General features: G+C 42.0%; 1 protein-coding gene across 1 annotated transcript; it reads left to right on the top strand.

Moving 5' to 3' along the window:
• The first annotated feature begins 1,825 nt into the window (after positions 1 to 1,825).
• Positions 1,826 to 17,067, top strand: LOC106611251 (HHIP-like protein 1). Its single transcript, XM_014211265.2, has 12 exons — positions 1,826 to 2,628; positions 6,182 to 6,414; positions 6,544 to 6,697; positions 6,935 to 7,194; positions 12,150 to 12,293; positions 12,503 to 12,649; positions 13,024 to 13,205; positions 14,165 to 14,291; positions 14,492 to 14,637; positions 14,867 to 14,948; positions 15,707 to 15,789; positions 16,122 to 17,067. The coding sequence occupies exons 1-12, from the start codon at positions 2,338 to 2,340 to the stop codon at positions 16,739 to 16,741; spliced, it is 2,469 nt and encodes an 822-aa protein (XP_014066740.1). The 5' UTR covers positions 1,826 to 2,337; the 3' UTR covers positions 16,742 to 17,067.

Raw genomic sequence — 17,067 nt, 5'->3', positions numbered from 1 at the left:
GAGCAGGTAGATAAAAGTAGAGCCTTGTAGTTTGACTCCACTGTTCAGTCTTCTTAAAGGGCCAGCTGGCAGATTTCATGAGGTGAACATCTCCCATTGGAGTTTCAGAAAGTAAACTGAAGTGCATTTGTTCGTAAACAAAAAATGAGTGGGCCTATTTGGAATGCAAATTAATACGAGGCCATAGGCCTATTGCCCATCATTTTCTGGATAATAAAAAAAACGAATGAAATACTCTTTAGGCTACTGGCTAATAATAGAGTTATAACAGAGTAGCCTATGCCTAACTTTGATACTATGATATGTTATGGAATGTGACAAATGGGAGTCTAATTAACAAATACAAATAGTATATTGTAGAACAATTATTAGCTATGGCTGTAGATACAGATTTTGTGTCTTCTCATTATTTGCCTGGGAGTTTGATGCATAGTTATTATGCATATATGCATATATTCTTCCTCATTCACCCCAACTTAAATTACCACAAGTGTTGACTGTCAGGATTTTCAGGGGGGAGAGGCCACTAAGAACTATAGGCCTATGACATTGATCTTAAAGCTTAAAAGCTTTTTTAAAAATCATATTGTGTCATATTTGTACTGTGTACTTGAGCTTGTGTCCTCAAAAGTGACTACACATTTTACCAGAAAGGTGAGATTTGAACCTTTATTGGAGTATGCAGCATTACTAGTTATTTTTTATGGTCCTCATGATAAATAATTACTTTAGAGGATTATGTAGATTACATTTTAGATTACATTTAGTTCCTACATTTAAGAGGTTAATAGCTGACCATAAATAGTATGATCAATAATAAAATAATGATACAATAATGTGAAAGTTGTTGATAGTTTACTAAAGTTCAACAAGTTGTGGGGCCATGGGTTGGGGCCATGGGTTGGGGCCATGTTGGGGCCATGGGTTGGGGCCATGTTGGGGCCATGGGTTGGGGCCATGTTGGGGCCATGGGTTAGGGCCATGGGTTGGGGCCATGGGTTGGGGCCATGTTGGGGCCATGGGTTGAGGCCATGGGTTGAGGCCATGTTGGGGCCATGGTATGAGGCCATTGGTTGGAGCCATGTTGGGGCCATGGGTTGGGGCCATGGGTTGAGGCCATGGGTTGGGGCCATGTTGAGGCCATGGGTTGGGGCTATGTTGGGGCCATGGGTTGGGGCCATGGGTTGAGGCCATGGGTTGGGGCCATGTTGAGGCCATGGGTTGGAGCCATGTTGGGGCCATGGGTTGGGGCCATGGGTTGGGGCCATGTTGGGGCCATGTTGGGGCCATGGGTTGGGGCCATGTTGGGACCTTGTGCCAAAACAATATTTCAAGAATATTGTGTGAACAGGTTGCCATCTAGTGGCAAAGACAACATTGCACCAAAAACTGCAACGATGTTGCAACAAGACAATTGCATAAATGTTTTATTCCACCATGAAACACTATAGGCTACATTGTTGCAAAACCTCTTCATGCATACGATGCATAATTTTGAAAAAAATCCTGAGAATATCCGGACCAAATATAAATAAATGCTAGAACGAAATGGTTCTATCAAAGAAATACAATTATTGGTGTGGAATTAGAAATATATATTATTTGCATTCATGTGGAACATAATAATAAATTATCTAATTTAGCTATATTAATACTGTATTAACATATCTAAATGAGATTATTAGAATAATACAAGAGTGAGTTAATTGACTGACAGTAACAGAAGTCATATTTAGCATCTCTTAAGAACAGACACCAATTGATGTCATCCACAGAAGTGGAAAAACTCCGGTGGATTTGTCTTCTGTTTATTTCATTAGCCCTCTTCTCAATGTTTTGATGCCTATCTGAAAACACAACCGTCTCAGACAGGACTGTTACCATGACTTCCTCTCCTATTGTTGTGTTTTGTGCGGGTATCAAGGCAGACAGGGGATATGAATAGTAATAGTGGAGCAAAGATGAGTTACGTCTGCGATCAAGCACACTTACAAAACGGAGGAAACAGACAGCAAAATACTCTGCTGCATTTCTTAAGACGGGGCCGGGACGGGTAGCACGAGAACTCTAAACTAGCCTAAAGATAGGCTACAAAGAGACGGAGACGACGTAATGTCTTGCGCGGTGGAATAACACATTAAATGGACTGCATTCCGTCGAAAGTTGATTATTAAAGAAATAGAACAAAGTGCAGTGAACCGATCGCTCTCTCTCAAACACACAAGGCGTCTACGGGACTGTAGAACCGGAGGGAGCCTCGTTTTTTGCTGGTTTGCATACATTTCTGATCCATGAGGTTCAAGTGGGGCACTTTAATTGACCTGAAGCAACGTCAGAATGTTGTATTGTTGTGATTTACTCGGCCGTGTTTGGCACTCACCGATCATTCGGTTATATTTGTTGGCATTTTTTATAGCACCTGTGTTCTTACACCCACAATGTTTGGATTTCAAGCCCCCCTTCAAGCCTAAAGATGACCTCCAGTTCTGCGCAATGTACAGGAACTTCGGCTGCTGCGACTCTGCCAAGGACAAGGAATTGATGGCTAAATTCTATAAGATCATGGACAATTTCGACTATTATGGATATGCCAGCTGTGCTGGGTATGTGCAGGACCTTCTCTGCCAGGTAAGCAAAGCGCGGGTAAGGTCGTTACTTGGTTGTTTTCAGAATTACATCATCCATCTGTTCTTGGCAAGTCCCGGCATGTTTGTAGAGGCATATTCTTGTTATACGGCGGCACTTATTAGAAATAAAATGGTCTGATCTGACTTTCGTTTTTAGGCACTGGCATAGCCTGGCACACACACCCACAAATCGGGCTTTAGGACCCCCAACCCAAAGCTTTGTTGGGGTCCCCGAGGCCTCCCAGATAGCATATGAACACTTCATAAGCCATTATTTATTTTTATTACAGGAAATTAGCTTTAAAACTTAAAAATGTATGCTCTGCCTCATGGCAAAATGTGTAGAATAGCATGAGATTAACTATAGAACGGGTAGAGGCTTTACGGACATGCCTGGTGCCTAAATTTATGATTTTTGTGCAAAATGAAGAGGTTTGTGGAGCAGCGAGAGTCAGGTGGAGACAAACAAATTCAGTTCAGTCAATCATCCCGATGAGCCCTTCCCAGCTAGCTAGTTTATGCTTGTGGATAGAAACTTAAGCGAGAATTTGAAACTTGTTTGCCAAAGTTGGAACTTTGGAGTGTTGAAAATCATTCCGTTTTTACCGGAGTCTTCTTTTATATAAAAACATAACAGTAGACGTTAAGGCTATAGTTGTACATTTTTTGGAGTGATGTCACCCTTGCCACACTATCTAGCAACACTGAACAAAAATATCAATGCAACATTTTACTGAGTTACAGTTTATAACCTTTATTTAACTAGGCAGGTCAGTTAAGAACACCTGTTGGGGCTACAGGTTAGCAATGAACCCCGAGTCGGGATTGCTAACAAGGCTGGAAATTCAAAACATCAAAAATCTAATAATTTCAATTTCTCAAACAATCAACTATTTTACACAATTTAAAAGATAAACATCTCCTTAATCTAACCACATTGTTCGATTTTCAAAGAGGCTTTACTGCAAAAGCATAAAGTTAGATTATGTTAGGACAGTACATAGCCACAAAAGTACAAACATCCATTTTCAATTCAAGGTCAGGCGTCACCAAAAGCAGAAACCAGCTAGAATTATGCACTAACCTTTGTCAATCTCCATCAGATGACACTCCTAGGACATTATGTTATACAATACATGCATTTTTTGTTCCATCAAGTTCATATTTATATCCAAAAACAGCATTTTACAGTAGCGTGAAATTCAGATTTTTTCTTCTCTGAAATGCTTCCGGTGAACATAACAAAATTACTATTCGAAAACATTGGTAAATTATAATATTGTCATTCAAAGAATAATATATTATCATCTCGTAATTGCTACCGAATGGCCAGATCTCAAAATAACTTTACTGGGAAATCACATTTTGCAATAAACGGGGTGCTATGCTAAGAACAATAAGCTATGCTATACAGTTAGCATCATCTAATATCGATAATAACATTGTAAATATCCCCTTACCTTTGATTATCTCCATCAGAAGGCACTGCCAGGAATCCCAGGTCCGGAACAAATGTGGTTTCTTTTGACAAAGTTCATAATTTATGTCCAAATAACACCAAGTAGTTAGCGTTCATTATGCTCCCACAAAACGTGGTGGGGGGGTGTAAAATCACGCCGAAAAGCTAAAAAAACCTAGTAAATAATCTATTTACGTTCGTTCAAACATGTCAAATGTTGTTTAGCATTAATCTTTTGGTCCATTTTTAACGTTAAACATCAGTAATATTTTCACACAACCTATCCTATGTCTAGATAAACAATAATGACAAACTCACGCTTCTCAGATTTATGCGCAGGCGCAAAGAAATGAAGTGACGACATGTCAACTTCCTTGCATTCTAATTTGCTCTCTGTTTATCATAGACGCTTCAAACAACTTTATAAAGATCGTTGACATCTAGTGGAAGCCGTAGGTGTTGCGAAATGAATCCTTTCTCACTATGGTATCTATAAAACAATGACACTAAATAGTACAGTCACAAAATTCACATTTTTTTAAATCTATTTTTCACAGGTTTTTGCCTGCAATATGAGTTTTGTTATACTTACAGACACCATTCAAACTGTTTTAGAAAATTCAGAGTGTTTTCTATCCGAATGTGTTAATAATATGCATATCCTAGCTTCTGAGTTGGTGTAGGAGGCAGTTAAAAATGGGCACATATTTTTTTCAAAATTTCTCAATACTGCCCCCGAGCCCCAACAGGTTATTAAGAACAAACTCTTATTTTCAATGATGGCCTACCCAGCCAAACTCGGACGACGCTGGGCCAATTGTGCGCTGCCCTATGGGACTCCCAATCACAGCCGGATATGATGCAGCCTGGATTCGAACCAGGTACTGCAGTGACGCCTGTTGCACTGAGATGCATTGTCTTAGACCGCTGCGCTACTCAGGAGACCATATAAGGAAACCAGTTAATTAAAATACATAAATTAGGTTCTAATCTATGGATTTCACATGACTGGGGATACAGATATGCATCAGATATGCACCTTTAAAAAAAAGGTAGGGGCATGGATCAGAAAACCAGTCACTATGTGGTGTGACCACTATTTGCCTCATGCAGCGCCACACATGTCCTTCACATAGTTGATCATGATGTTCATTGTGGCCTGTGGAATGTTGTCCCACTCCTCTTCAATGGCTGTGTGAAGTTGCTGGATATTGACGGGAAATGGAACACGCTGTCGTACACGTCAATCCAGAGCATCCCAAACATGCTCAATGGGTGACATGTCTGGTAAGTATGCAGGCCATGGAATAACTGGGACATTTTCAGCTTCCAGGAAATGTGTACAAGTCCTTGAGAAATGGGGCTGTGCATTATCATGTTTAAACATGAGATGATGGCGGCGGATGAATGGCACGACAATGGGCCTCAGGATCTTGTCACAGTATCTCAGTGCATTAAAATTGCTATTGATAAAAATGCAATTGTGTTCGTTGAAGAAGCCGGGTGTGGAGGTCCTGGGCTGGCGTGGTTACACGTGGAGTGCGGTTTTGAGGTCGGTTGGACGTACTGCCAAATTCTATAAAACAACGTTGGAGGTGGCTTATGGTAGAGAAATTAACAATAAATTATCTGGCAACAGCTCTGCAGTAAGCATGCCAATTGCAAGCACCCTCAAAACATGAGACATCTGTGGCATTGTGTTGTGTGGCAAAACTGCACATTTTAGAGTGGCCTTTTATTGTCCCCAGCACAAGGTGTGCCTGTGTAATGATAATGCTGTTTAATCAGCTTCTTGATATGCCACACCTGTCAGGTGGATGGAATATCTTGGCAAACGAGAAATGCTTACTAACAGGGATGGAAACAAATTTGTGCACACAATTTGAGAGAAATAAACTTAAACTGCTAAGATGCATGTTGTCATGACAAGCGTATCTCATCAAATCGAAAGTGTATGTGCTTCACAGAAACAGGCAAAATGTATAAGATGACAGGGGGGCTGCCCAAATGAAAGAGTTTGGTTGGTCCCTGACTCCCTTCTCACTTCTCCATTTTCTCCACCTTCCTCGTTCCCTTTCTTTTTCCCCTCCTTCAGGAATGCTCTCCATATGCAGCTCACCTCTTTGATGCTGAGGACCCCAGCACCCCTATCAGAACCCTCCCTGGCCTCTGCCCTGACTACTGCTCACAGTTCTGGCTCAAATGCCGTTCCACCATCACCTTGCTCTCCGACGACCCGCAGCTAGCCGAAGCCGAGCCGGACCAGGACCGCTTCTGCCAGCACCTGGAGCTGGAGGACCCAGACTACTGTTACCCACACCTTCTCAGGTTGGGCTTCAAAGGGTTTGCTTGGAATTGGGGGTGGGGTAGGGCAAATGTTCAAAATTGTTATGGGATTCTTATTGACTGTACAGTTTAATTGATTGAATGAAAAAACTTTTGTACACACCTCCTCAGCAACGAACAGCTGACACAGAACTTGGGCCGGGTCCGGGCCGACCCCGAGGGTTGCCTGCAGCTCTGCCTGGAGGAAATAGCCAATGGCCTACGGAACCCCCTGGCCATGGTTTACGCCAACGACGGAACACACCGCTTCTTTATAGCGGAGCAGGTGTGTGTGCTCACTTTACTTTAACAGTTTTTGTATTGCATTGTGGTATAATAGGGGCGGTTTCTCATGCAGACACAGATTAAGCCAAGTCCTGATCTGGCCTCAAAAATAAATTCAATGGAGAAAAGTTTAATCTGCATCCTGGAAACCGCCCTATTGATTTTGTGTATTTTGTTGTATGTATATGTTGGCCTCACAAAAATGAATTTCCGTAATAAAGTTATTATCGTATCGTAGGTGGGTCTGGTGTGGACGTACCTGCCCGACCGCTCCAAGCTGGAGAAGCCGTTCTTGAACATCACCAAGGCCGTTCTGACGTCGCCCTGGGAGGGGGACGAGAGGGGCTTCCTGGGCATGACCTTTCACCCCAACTACAAGTACAACAGGAAGCTGTATGTATACTACTCCGTGGAGATTGGCTTCGATGAGAGGATCAGGATCAGCGAGTTCCGCGTCTCCCTCAGCGACATGAACGTGGTGGACCACGGGTCTGAGAGGTACAGTTATGTGCAGTGTGTTGAGTTGTGTTCTGGCCCCAAAAATGGCTGCTGAATGTGCCCCATTAACACACATCCTGATCATTCTTTTTCTCCATGTTCTGTAAAGGGGTCTACACACTCTACGGAGGCAGCCCTTACAGAAAAAACAGGCTTCTGGCAAACTGTTGCGGCAAACCTTTGGGCCAGCTCATATTTTCACATGCAGTTAATTGTGTGGTAAACTGTTGCGGCAAATTTGCGTCGACTTGTGAACTTCTGGCAAACAATTCTGCGAAACTTGTGGCAAACATTCTACCGTTTGCTGCAAATTTGCTGCAAACTCAATATGAATATGTAAATTAGATCAGGTTTTTGGTTACTGTGTGTTAACAACATTGAAATGTTGTATCTACATATACCAATCACATATCGCTTTAAAGGAACTTGCTTCTCACAGAGAACTGAACATATGAAATGTACTAAATATACTAAACAACATGTATTCAATGTCTTAACAGATAAAAATAAATCAAATACAACTTGAAATCGTCTGCATGCTAATGAAGATTAGAGCAAAGACTGGATATTTCCCAAATAAATAGTTTATTTAATATTTTTATGTAGCTACAACATTTACATGAGAGAAATGTGAACACCATGGGTATGTTGACCTTACGATATTTAAAGGGGCAACTACAGAACTTACATGAGCCAAGTGTTAACTGAGAAATAGCTTTCAACCAATGGAAGTGTAAAAGATAATAAACAACATTTTAATAATTAAATCAACAAAAACTCAATCAAACCCAGTTCAGAACTATTGCCTTTTTGAGTGAACTTTGGAGATGGCAGCCCTGTGGAAGTCCTTCGTCCAAAGCTTGTTGAATGTATGCACTGAAACAATCAGTAAACACCAAACTAAAACAAAATTAGGATACTGAAAACAATTGCTGAAAACATTTTCTATTTTGGCATCTTGAAAGGTAGACTCAGCAGCTAATGGGCGGGTTTGGCTTTGTAAAAACGAGGTCAGCTGTTACAAAGTTGCCTTGATGTTGCTATGCTTCTAACTAAAACTGGCATTCTATATATTTTTCAGCAAGGAAACAATGTTTCTGCCTTTCATAAATGCTATATAAACAAACGATGTTGCTAGCATAAACTGGGACTTAAGCCTACTAAATCTACCTTTAAATGTGTGGTCAACTGTTCCTAGAGAACCACAGTATACAAGATTTCAGGTCTCAAAACAATTGATCCAAATGAATCAACTAATTATGATATTCAATCTAGACTGTAACTTCCTTATTAAGAGACAGTTGTCTACTAGTTGTCTCTTCATCCTAGCTCAGGTGTATAAGGCTTGGGTGGAAGAAAAGCAACATAAAATTGAGTTATGCCTAATATGGCAATTCATATTATTTTTCCAAAATGAATTATTGTTAACTGACATCTCAAAGCCATCCATGCAAGAATCCTTGACCTGGTGCACACATATTTCTCTGTCTTCAGTTTGATTGAAGCCCTCAATCGGTCTTTTTTAGTTGTAACTGATTGCTTCTAGAAAGAGAGAAGGAACAACACATGATCAAGATGTGCTAGCTACTAGATTAAAGCAATGAAATATCTAATTGTTACAAAGAATGAATGTATGGGCTACATTTATGAGCATGGTGTAATATTAGCATTATATTTGTCTATTGTTGTATATTTATTATATTTATTATATTATATTTATTATATTGATGAGGATACATTTTTTTAAATCAATTTTAGAATAAGACATAACAGAATATATATATATATATATATATATATATATATATATATATATATATATATATATATATATATATATACACATACATATACACAGTGCATTCAGAAATTATTCAGACCCCTAACCTTTTCCACATTTTGTTATGTCTTATTCTAAAATGGATTTAAAAAATGTATCCTCATCAATCTACACACAATATCCATAATGCAAAGCAAAAACAGGTCTTTACAATTTTTAGCAAATGTATTAAATATAAAAAACGGTAATACCTTATTTACATAAGTATTCAGACCCTTTGCTATGAGCCTGGAATCGTACTACACTGGCTCCGACGCTCATCGGATGTGGCAGGGCTTGTAAACTATTACAGACTACAAAGGGAAGCACAGCTGCGAGCTGCCCAGTGACATGAGCCTACCAGATGAGCTAAATTACTTCTATGCTCGCTTTGAAGCAAGCAACACTGAAGCATGCATAAGAGCATCAGCTGTTCCGGACGACTGTATGATCGTCCGGAACAGTAGCTGATGTGAGTAAGACCTTTAAACAGGTCAACATTCACAAGGCCACAGGGCCAGACGGATTACCAGGACGTGTACTCCAAGCATGCGCGGACCAACTGGCAAGTGACTTCACTGACATTTTCAACCTGTCCCTGACTGAGTCTGTAATACCAGCATGTTTCAAGCAGACCACCATAGTCCCTGTGCCCAAGAACACTAGGGTAACCTGCCTAAATGACTACCGACCCGTTGCACTCACGTCTGTAGCCAAGAATTGCTTTGAAAGGTTGGTCATGGCTCACATCAACACCATCATCCCAGAAACCCTAGACCCACTCCAGTTTGCATACCGCCCCAACAGATCCACAGATGAAGCAATCTCTATTGTACTCCACACTGCCCTTTCCCACCTGGACAAAAGAAACACCTATGTGAGAATGCTATTCAATGACTACAGCTCAGCGTTCAACACCATAGTGCCCTCAAAGCTCATCACTAAACTAAGGACCCTGGGACTAAACACCTCCCTCTGCAACTGGACCCTGGACTTACTGATGGGCCCAGGTGGTAAGGGTAGGTAACAACACATCTGCCACGCTGATCCTCAACATGGGGGCCCCTCAGGGGTGCGTGCTTGGTCCCCTCCTATCCTCCCTGTTCTCTCATGACTGCATGGCCAGGCACGACTCCAACACCATCATTAAGTTTGCCGATGACACAACGATGAGACAGCCTATAGGGAGGAGGTCAGAGACCTGGCCGTGTGGTGCCAGGATAACAACCTCTCCCTCAACGTGATTAAGACAAAGGAGATGATTGTGGACTACAGAAAAAGGAGGACGGAGCACGCCCCCATTCTCATTGACGGGGCTGAAGTGGAGCAGGCTGAGAACTTCAAGTTCCTTGGTGTCCACATCACCAACAAACTGTCATGGTCCAAACACACCAAGACAGTCGTGAAAAGGGCACGACAAAGCCTATTCCCCTTCAGGAGACTGAAAAGATTTGACATGGGTCCTCAGATCCTCAAAAAGTTACATTGACTCTAAAGTCACATTGACTCTATACCAGTACCCCCTGTATATACTGTAGCCTCGCTGCTGTTATTTTACTGCTGCTTTTTGCCTAGTGGTTAGAGCGTTTGGCCAATAACCGAAAGGCATTATCATGCTGAAACATGAGGTGATAGCAACGGATGAATGGCAAGCTAATGGGCCTCAGAATCTCTTCACAGTATCTCTGTGCATTGAAATTGCCATCAATAAAATGCTATTGTGTACATTGTCCGTAGCTTATTCCTGCCAAAACCATAACCCCACTGCCACCATGGGGCACCCTGAACACAACATTGACATCAGCAAACCGCTCGCCCACACGACACTGTCTGCCATCTGCCCGGTAAAGTTGAAACTGGGATTCATCCATGAAGAGCACACTTCTCCAGCATGCCGGTGGCCATCGAAGGTGAGCACTTACCACAGAAGTCGGTTGTGACGCCAAACTGCACTCAGGTCGAGGACACAGAGGAGCTTCCCTGAGACGGTTTCTGACAGTTTGTGCAGAAATTATTTGGTTGCGCAAACCCACAGTTTTATCAGCTGTCTGGAGGGCTGGTCTCAGATGATCATGCGGGTGAAGAAGCCGTATGTGGAGGTCCTGGGCTGCCATGGTTACACGTGGTCTGGGGTTGTGAGGCCGGTTGGACGTACTGCCAAATTTTCTAAAATGACAATGGAGGCGGCTTATGGTAGAAAAAATAACATTCAATTTCTGGCAACAGCTCTGGTAGACATTCCTGCAGTCAGCATGCCAGTTGCATGCTCCCTCAACTTGAGACATCTATGGCATTGTGTTGTGTGACAAAACTGCACATTTCAGAATGGCCTTTTATTGTCCCCAGCACAAGGTGCACATATGTAATGATCACGCTGTTTAATCAGCTTCTTGATATGGCACACCTGTCAGGTGGATGGATTATCTTGGCAAAAGAGAAGTGCTCACTAACAGGGATGTAAACAAATTTATGCACATTTGAGAGAAATACACTTTTTGTGCGTATGGAACATTTCTGGGATCTTTTATTTGAGCTCATGAAACATGGGACCAACACTTTATATGTTGTGTTTACATTTTTGTTCAGTGTAGAATCCCCCCCAAAATCTCATTTGTTGAGAAGTAATAACTAATGCTACATGGTAAAAATAGCTGGTAGCCATGTGCCATTTCTCCATGATATGATGATTCTATTTTTAGCTGATATGGGAGCAAGGTTGTAGGTTACCCTGGCGAGTAGACAATAAGAATATTTGCCAGTGCTAATTATTTATAAATCTTGTTATTTCATATGGAGGAGATGTGGGAAGCTTAAAGGCCTGCTTTATTGCTGTTTTTAGCCAGCTGGCTAGCAAGCTGCTTGCGGATATATCTACAGCCTAAACTTTCATTACATAGGCCTAGCTATTCCTTAAATATGCAGTTAGTTTTCTTTCAAATTGAAAACATTACACATGGACCGGCGAGGTATCATGTTTCCAAAAGGTGTCTGCTTCTCCAAAAATCGGACAGTGTCATTGCACAGGAATTCAATGGGAGGTTTCTCTATAAGACGTTTTGCTCAAACAAAATCTATGCCAATACTTTTACTGTATGATTTTCTTTCACTGATTTCTCTGTGTCCAACACTTTCTCAGGATCATTCTGGAGGTTGACGAGCCTGCGTCCAATCACAATGGAGGAATGGTGATGTTTGCTGATGACGGTTACCTGTACATTTTCACTGGAGACGGGGGCATGGCTGGTGACCCCTTTGGGAAATATGGAAACTCTCAGAACAAGTGAGAGAAGAGAGGAAAACTTGTGGAACTCACATTGAATCATATAACTTGAACAATTAGTTACAGCTGTTAACATTAACACTGTTGCTAATAATACGTTGCTTCCATTTACATAAAAAAAAACATTAAAAACCACAAAGACAATCAGTAATCATACTTACAGAAAGACACAGTGTTATGTTCCACATTAATGCTGCTGTCTTCTGCAGGTCAGCCCTGTTAGGCAAAGTTCTCCGGATCGATGTTGATGACAATGACAGAGGTCCCCTGTACCGGATCCCTTCTGACAACCCGTTCGTGCATGAGCGTGGGGCGCGCCCTGAGGTCTATGCTTACGGGGTGCGCAACATGTGGAGGTGCTCCTTTTTCCCACCACTTTACAACGTAATATGCTTTCATTCATGAAACATTACACTGACAACTAAAAAAGTCTGGTAAGAGTTTACATTAGTGCATGGAATAAATAAGTAATAACTTAGTTATAAAGTGTAAACTAGTTGTAATTATTTAAGTATATATATTTTTTTTGGTGTAATTATTGCATTTTTTAAAGGTATTTTCTGACTTTATTGAACACATAGAGAGAGGATGACAGTGGGGAAAGATAGAGAGAGGTTGTGTCAAAGGGAAGTAGGTCAGATTCAAACCTATGCCGACACGGTAGACCGCTAGACCTAGGCCACACTTAAGTTGTTTTATTGGTCGACTTGTTCTTGTTTCTCCCATGGAGGTGTTCTGTGGACCGGGGGGACCCCCTGACTAAGGAGGGCAAGGGACGCATCTTCTGCGGGGACGTGGGACAGAACAAGTTTGAGGAGATCGACATCATAGAGAAGGGAAGGAACTACGGCTGGAGGGCCAAAGAGGGGTTCTCCTGTTATGACAAGAAGCTGTGCACCAACAGCTCTCTAGGTGGGCATCCTGTAGTTTAGCCTAATCCAAGATGAGTTTGTGCTGTATAGCCAACTCCAATGCTAATTTTCTTGCCGGCATCCTGTAGTTTAGCCTAATCCAAGATGTATTTATTTATTATTTCACCTTTATTTAACCAGGTAGGCCAGTTGAGAACAAGTTCTCATTTACAACTGCGACCTGGCCAAGATAAAGCAAAGCAGTGCGACACAAGCAACACAGAGTTACACATGGAATAAACAAACGTACAGTCAATAACACAATAGAAAAGTCTATATACAGTGTGTGCAAATGAAGTAAGATTGGGGAGGTAAGGCAATACATAGGCCATAGTGGCGAAATAATTACAATTTAGCAATGAAACACTGGAGTGATAGATGTGCAAAAGATGAATGTGCAAGTAGAGATACTGGGGTGCAAAGGAGCAACAACAACAAAAAATCACAATATGGGGATGAGGTAGTTGGGTGGGCTATTTACAGATGGGCTATGTACAGGTGCAATGATCTGTGAGCTGCTCTGACAGCTGATGCTTATAGTTAGTGAGGGAGATATGAGTCTCCAGCTTCAGTGATTTTTGCAATTCGTTCCAGTCATTGGCAGCAGAGAACTGAAAGGAAAGATGAGTTTGTGCTGTATAGCCAACTCCAATGCTCATCGCCATGCTGGAATCCTGTGGCTGGGTCACGGTGTGTTTTGTTCTGTGATTTCCTTCAGTTGTTTTATTTTGAACTGTACTTTATTTATCCTTAGACAGTAATGGAACCAGAGTGGGAAGAGATGGGAAGGGTGGACGTGACGTGGGGATTGAACCCCGGTCTCCAGGGTCATTATGTGCTTAGAATGGAAGTGCTCAGGAGGGAATAAGCAGGAAATCCGGGAATCCTCCAGATCAGGATTTCTGGAAAATCACAGGCTCTGCACGAAGTCTCTTATCTCCTGCTTCTGTTCTCTTCCAGATGATGTACTCCCCATCTATGCCTACCCTCACAAGATGGGCAAGTCTGTGACTGGTGGTTATGTGTACAGAGGCTGTGAATACCCCAATCTGAACGGCATGTACATATTTGGAGACTTTATGAGCGGGTAAGACTCCGTGTACGTGTTCATCATTTTAAGTTCAATCCAAATCCTAAAAGGGTTTATGGATGTTGATACTGTATAGCAGGTGTTTTTTTTAAAATATATATTCAGAAGGTTGTGTTTTATGTTTTCGTATATAGCCTATAAGGAAATCAAACAGAAAAATGTAATACATTCTAACATGTAGAGTCTCTTCCCTATAGGCGTATGATGAGCCTCCAGGAGAATAAGAACACGGGTCAGTGGGACTACCATGAGATCTGTATGGGTATGGGTCTGACCTGTGCCTTCCCTGGCTTAATCAACAACTACTACCAGTACATCATCTCATTTGCGGAGGACGAGGCAGGTAGGAGGAGTCACATTAAAGCTATCTTTGTTTGCCCTTGGTCACAGGCAATGGAAAAGGTTTTTTAAGCATCAGGTCTCTAGGCTGCAGACATTATGCCATTTTCCCAAACCAAGATTAAGCCTAGTCCTGGACTAAAAATCATGCTCATTAGAGAATCAAATCAAGTCCAGGAAACTAGATAGATTTGAAATTACTGAAGGTGACTTTTTTTTTTCTGTCTCAACAGGAGAACTGTACTTCATGTCAACTGGAGTGCCCAGTGCCACATCTCCCACCGGTGTGGTTTACAAACTGGTGGATCCCTCAAGGTAAGGATTTAAAGCCATAATCTGCCATTTCAACAGCCTGACCCTGCCACTGTTTGGTTAGGTGAGGTTTTAACTAAGTTTAGTGGCCAACTGCTCTTCTCTTGAAGATGGCAGAAGCCAAGCAACACTGTCATAGACACTCTTTTTAAAAGAGACAAAGACTAAACAAATCTGTGAAACATGTTGAGCATCAGTTCATGATTACTGATCTGGTTATTTTAAATCAGAAGAATGTGCCTGTAGTTGTTAATCTGATTTCTATGGTCAATTCAGTCTCTCTGTGTTCTGTGTTCTTATAGCAAAACTGCTGATGAACGGTATTCTTTCTCTGATTTGGTGATTGTTGAGATTTTCTTACCCTCTGTCGAGGTTGGCTCACCCTCCCTTTCACCAGATTTCTAGGTGAAAGAAGTGAAAGAAACGGTGTGAAACTCTCTTTCTCACACTCCCTCTCTCTCTTGTTCTCTCTCCCTGATGGCTGCTGCACTATATACGATTGTGTCAAGTTATTTGTTTTTCACTCACTCATGAAGCTGATTTTAATTAGTCTCTACCACAGCAATGTTTGGAAAGGGAAGAGTAGAATAGGCCTTTAGCCTTATTTTGGCAAAGAGACCAGCTGAAACCTAATCAAATACATCTAAAGAGCCAAGGTCTCAACAGTCTGATGAAACTGGTGCAAACCTCTTACTTCTCACACTCTGATTTAGTTTTCTTCCCTGCTGAAGACTTTTCTTTTTGTCTTTTGTCTGTTTTAGACGGGCACCGCCAAGACAATGCCACTATGACCCGCTGCCTGTCAGAGTGAAGAGCAAGCTTATCAAATTCAAACCGAAGGAAAGTGAGTATGCTGGCTGTCAACATTAATCTCTGTCTATCTGTCTGTCTGTCTGCTTTTATTTAGTTTGTTTTATTTTGCCTCCTTTGCTCAATCAAGCACTTATGTCAGTAAAATACACACTAGACCTCACTGCTTCAATTAGATTATTCACTTCATCGTCAATTCACAGATCATTAAGTCATTTGAGAGATGTTTTTAGGCCTCTGAGAATGCCAGATTCCTATTAAACTTTTATTACACTGTAGATAGGCCTACATGCTAGTTATAACCTAATCTCCCACAACTATACATTCGGCTTGTCCATGTAGTTATCCAATCCTTATATTCTACAGCATTAACAGGAGTTGAACTACCGACCAAGCGACCAAATCTCTCCATGCAAGAAGAGCCCGTCAGACCCCATCCCACTGAGTATGCAGTAAGCGAGTCCGACAAGGACTGGCTTCAGGAGCTCATGGACATTCTGAAGGAGCAAGAGGCTGCTGCCGTCACCACCACACTTCCTCCAACCACAACCAAACCACCCAGGCACACACGACGGAAAAATCGCAGGAAGAAGGGCAAGCATCGGTCAGAGAGCGGGTCGGCGTCAGCAGCTGTGCCACAGAATGGGGTGGTGAGACTGGCGGGGGACGAGCAGGGGCGGGACGACCGGGGGAGGGTGGAGATCTTCGCCAACGGGGAGTGGGGAACGGTGTGCGACGACCTGTGGAATACGAAAAATGCAGCAGTGGTTTGTCGACAGCTGGGGTTCCGGTTCGCCCTGAAGGCGTCCAAGCACTCGGAATTCGGAGAAGGGAAGAGTCTCCGGATTCTTCTGGATGATGTACAGTGTGAGGGGACAGAGGAGAGCCTGCTGGGCTGTCAACACACAGGTGTAGGTATGCATAACTGTGCCCATTACGAGGACGCGGGGGTGATATGCGGGAACTCGGACTACGTAGATGCCTAGAAATGAGAGTCCATTGAATTTATTCCTGACTGTGTCCTAAGTGATTATAACTAAAACCAAGGAATATTGTTGTCTAACTTTTGTCTAATTGTTATCAATGGTGGCACTTATAGGTCTACCTCTTTCATTAAGGTAATATAATGCTGATTTAATTGTTGCGTTAAAGTCTTAAAGGATTTCTATTTGAATGGAAGGTTTTGCTAATGCAAGACATTGTCTTCTCTAAAGCAAATTCATCTAAACAGTATTTCAATGAATGTATAAGGAATACCAGGTTATTTAATACTCACTCATGATCACATGCTGAAATAAATTATCCAACCAGA

This window comes from Salmo salar, chromosome ssa09 (assembly GCF_905237065.1).
Source record: "Salmo salar chromosome ssa09, Ssal_v3.1, whole genome shotgun sequence".
NCBI lineage: Eukaryota > Metazoa > Chordata > Actinopteri > Salmoniformes > Salmonidae > Salmo > Salmo salar.
Note: the sequence above shows the minus strand (reverse complement) of the source record. Positions and strands in the feature narration are given on the sequence as shown.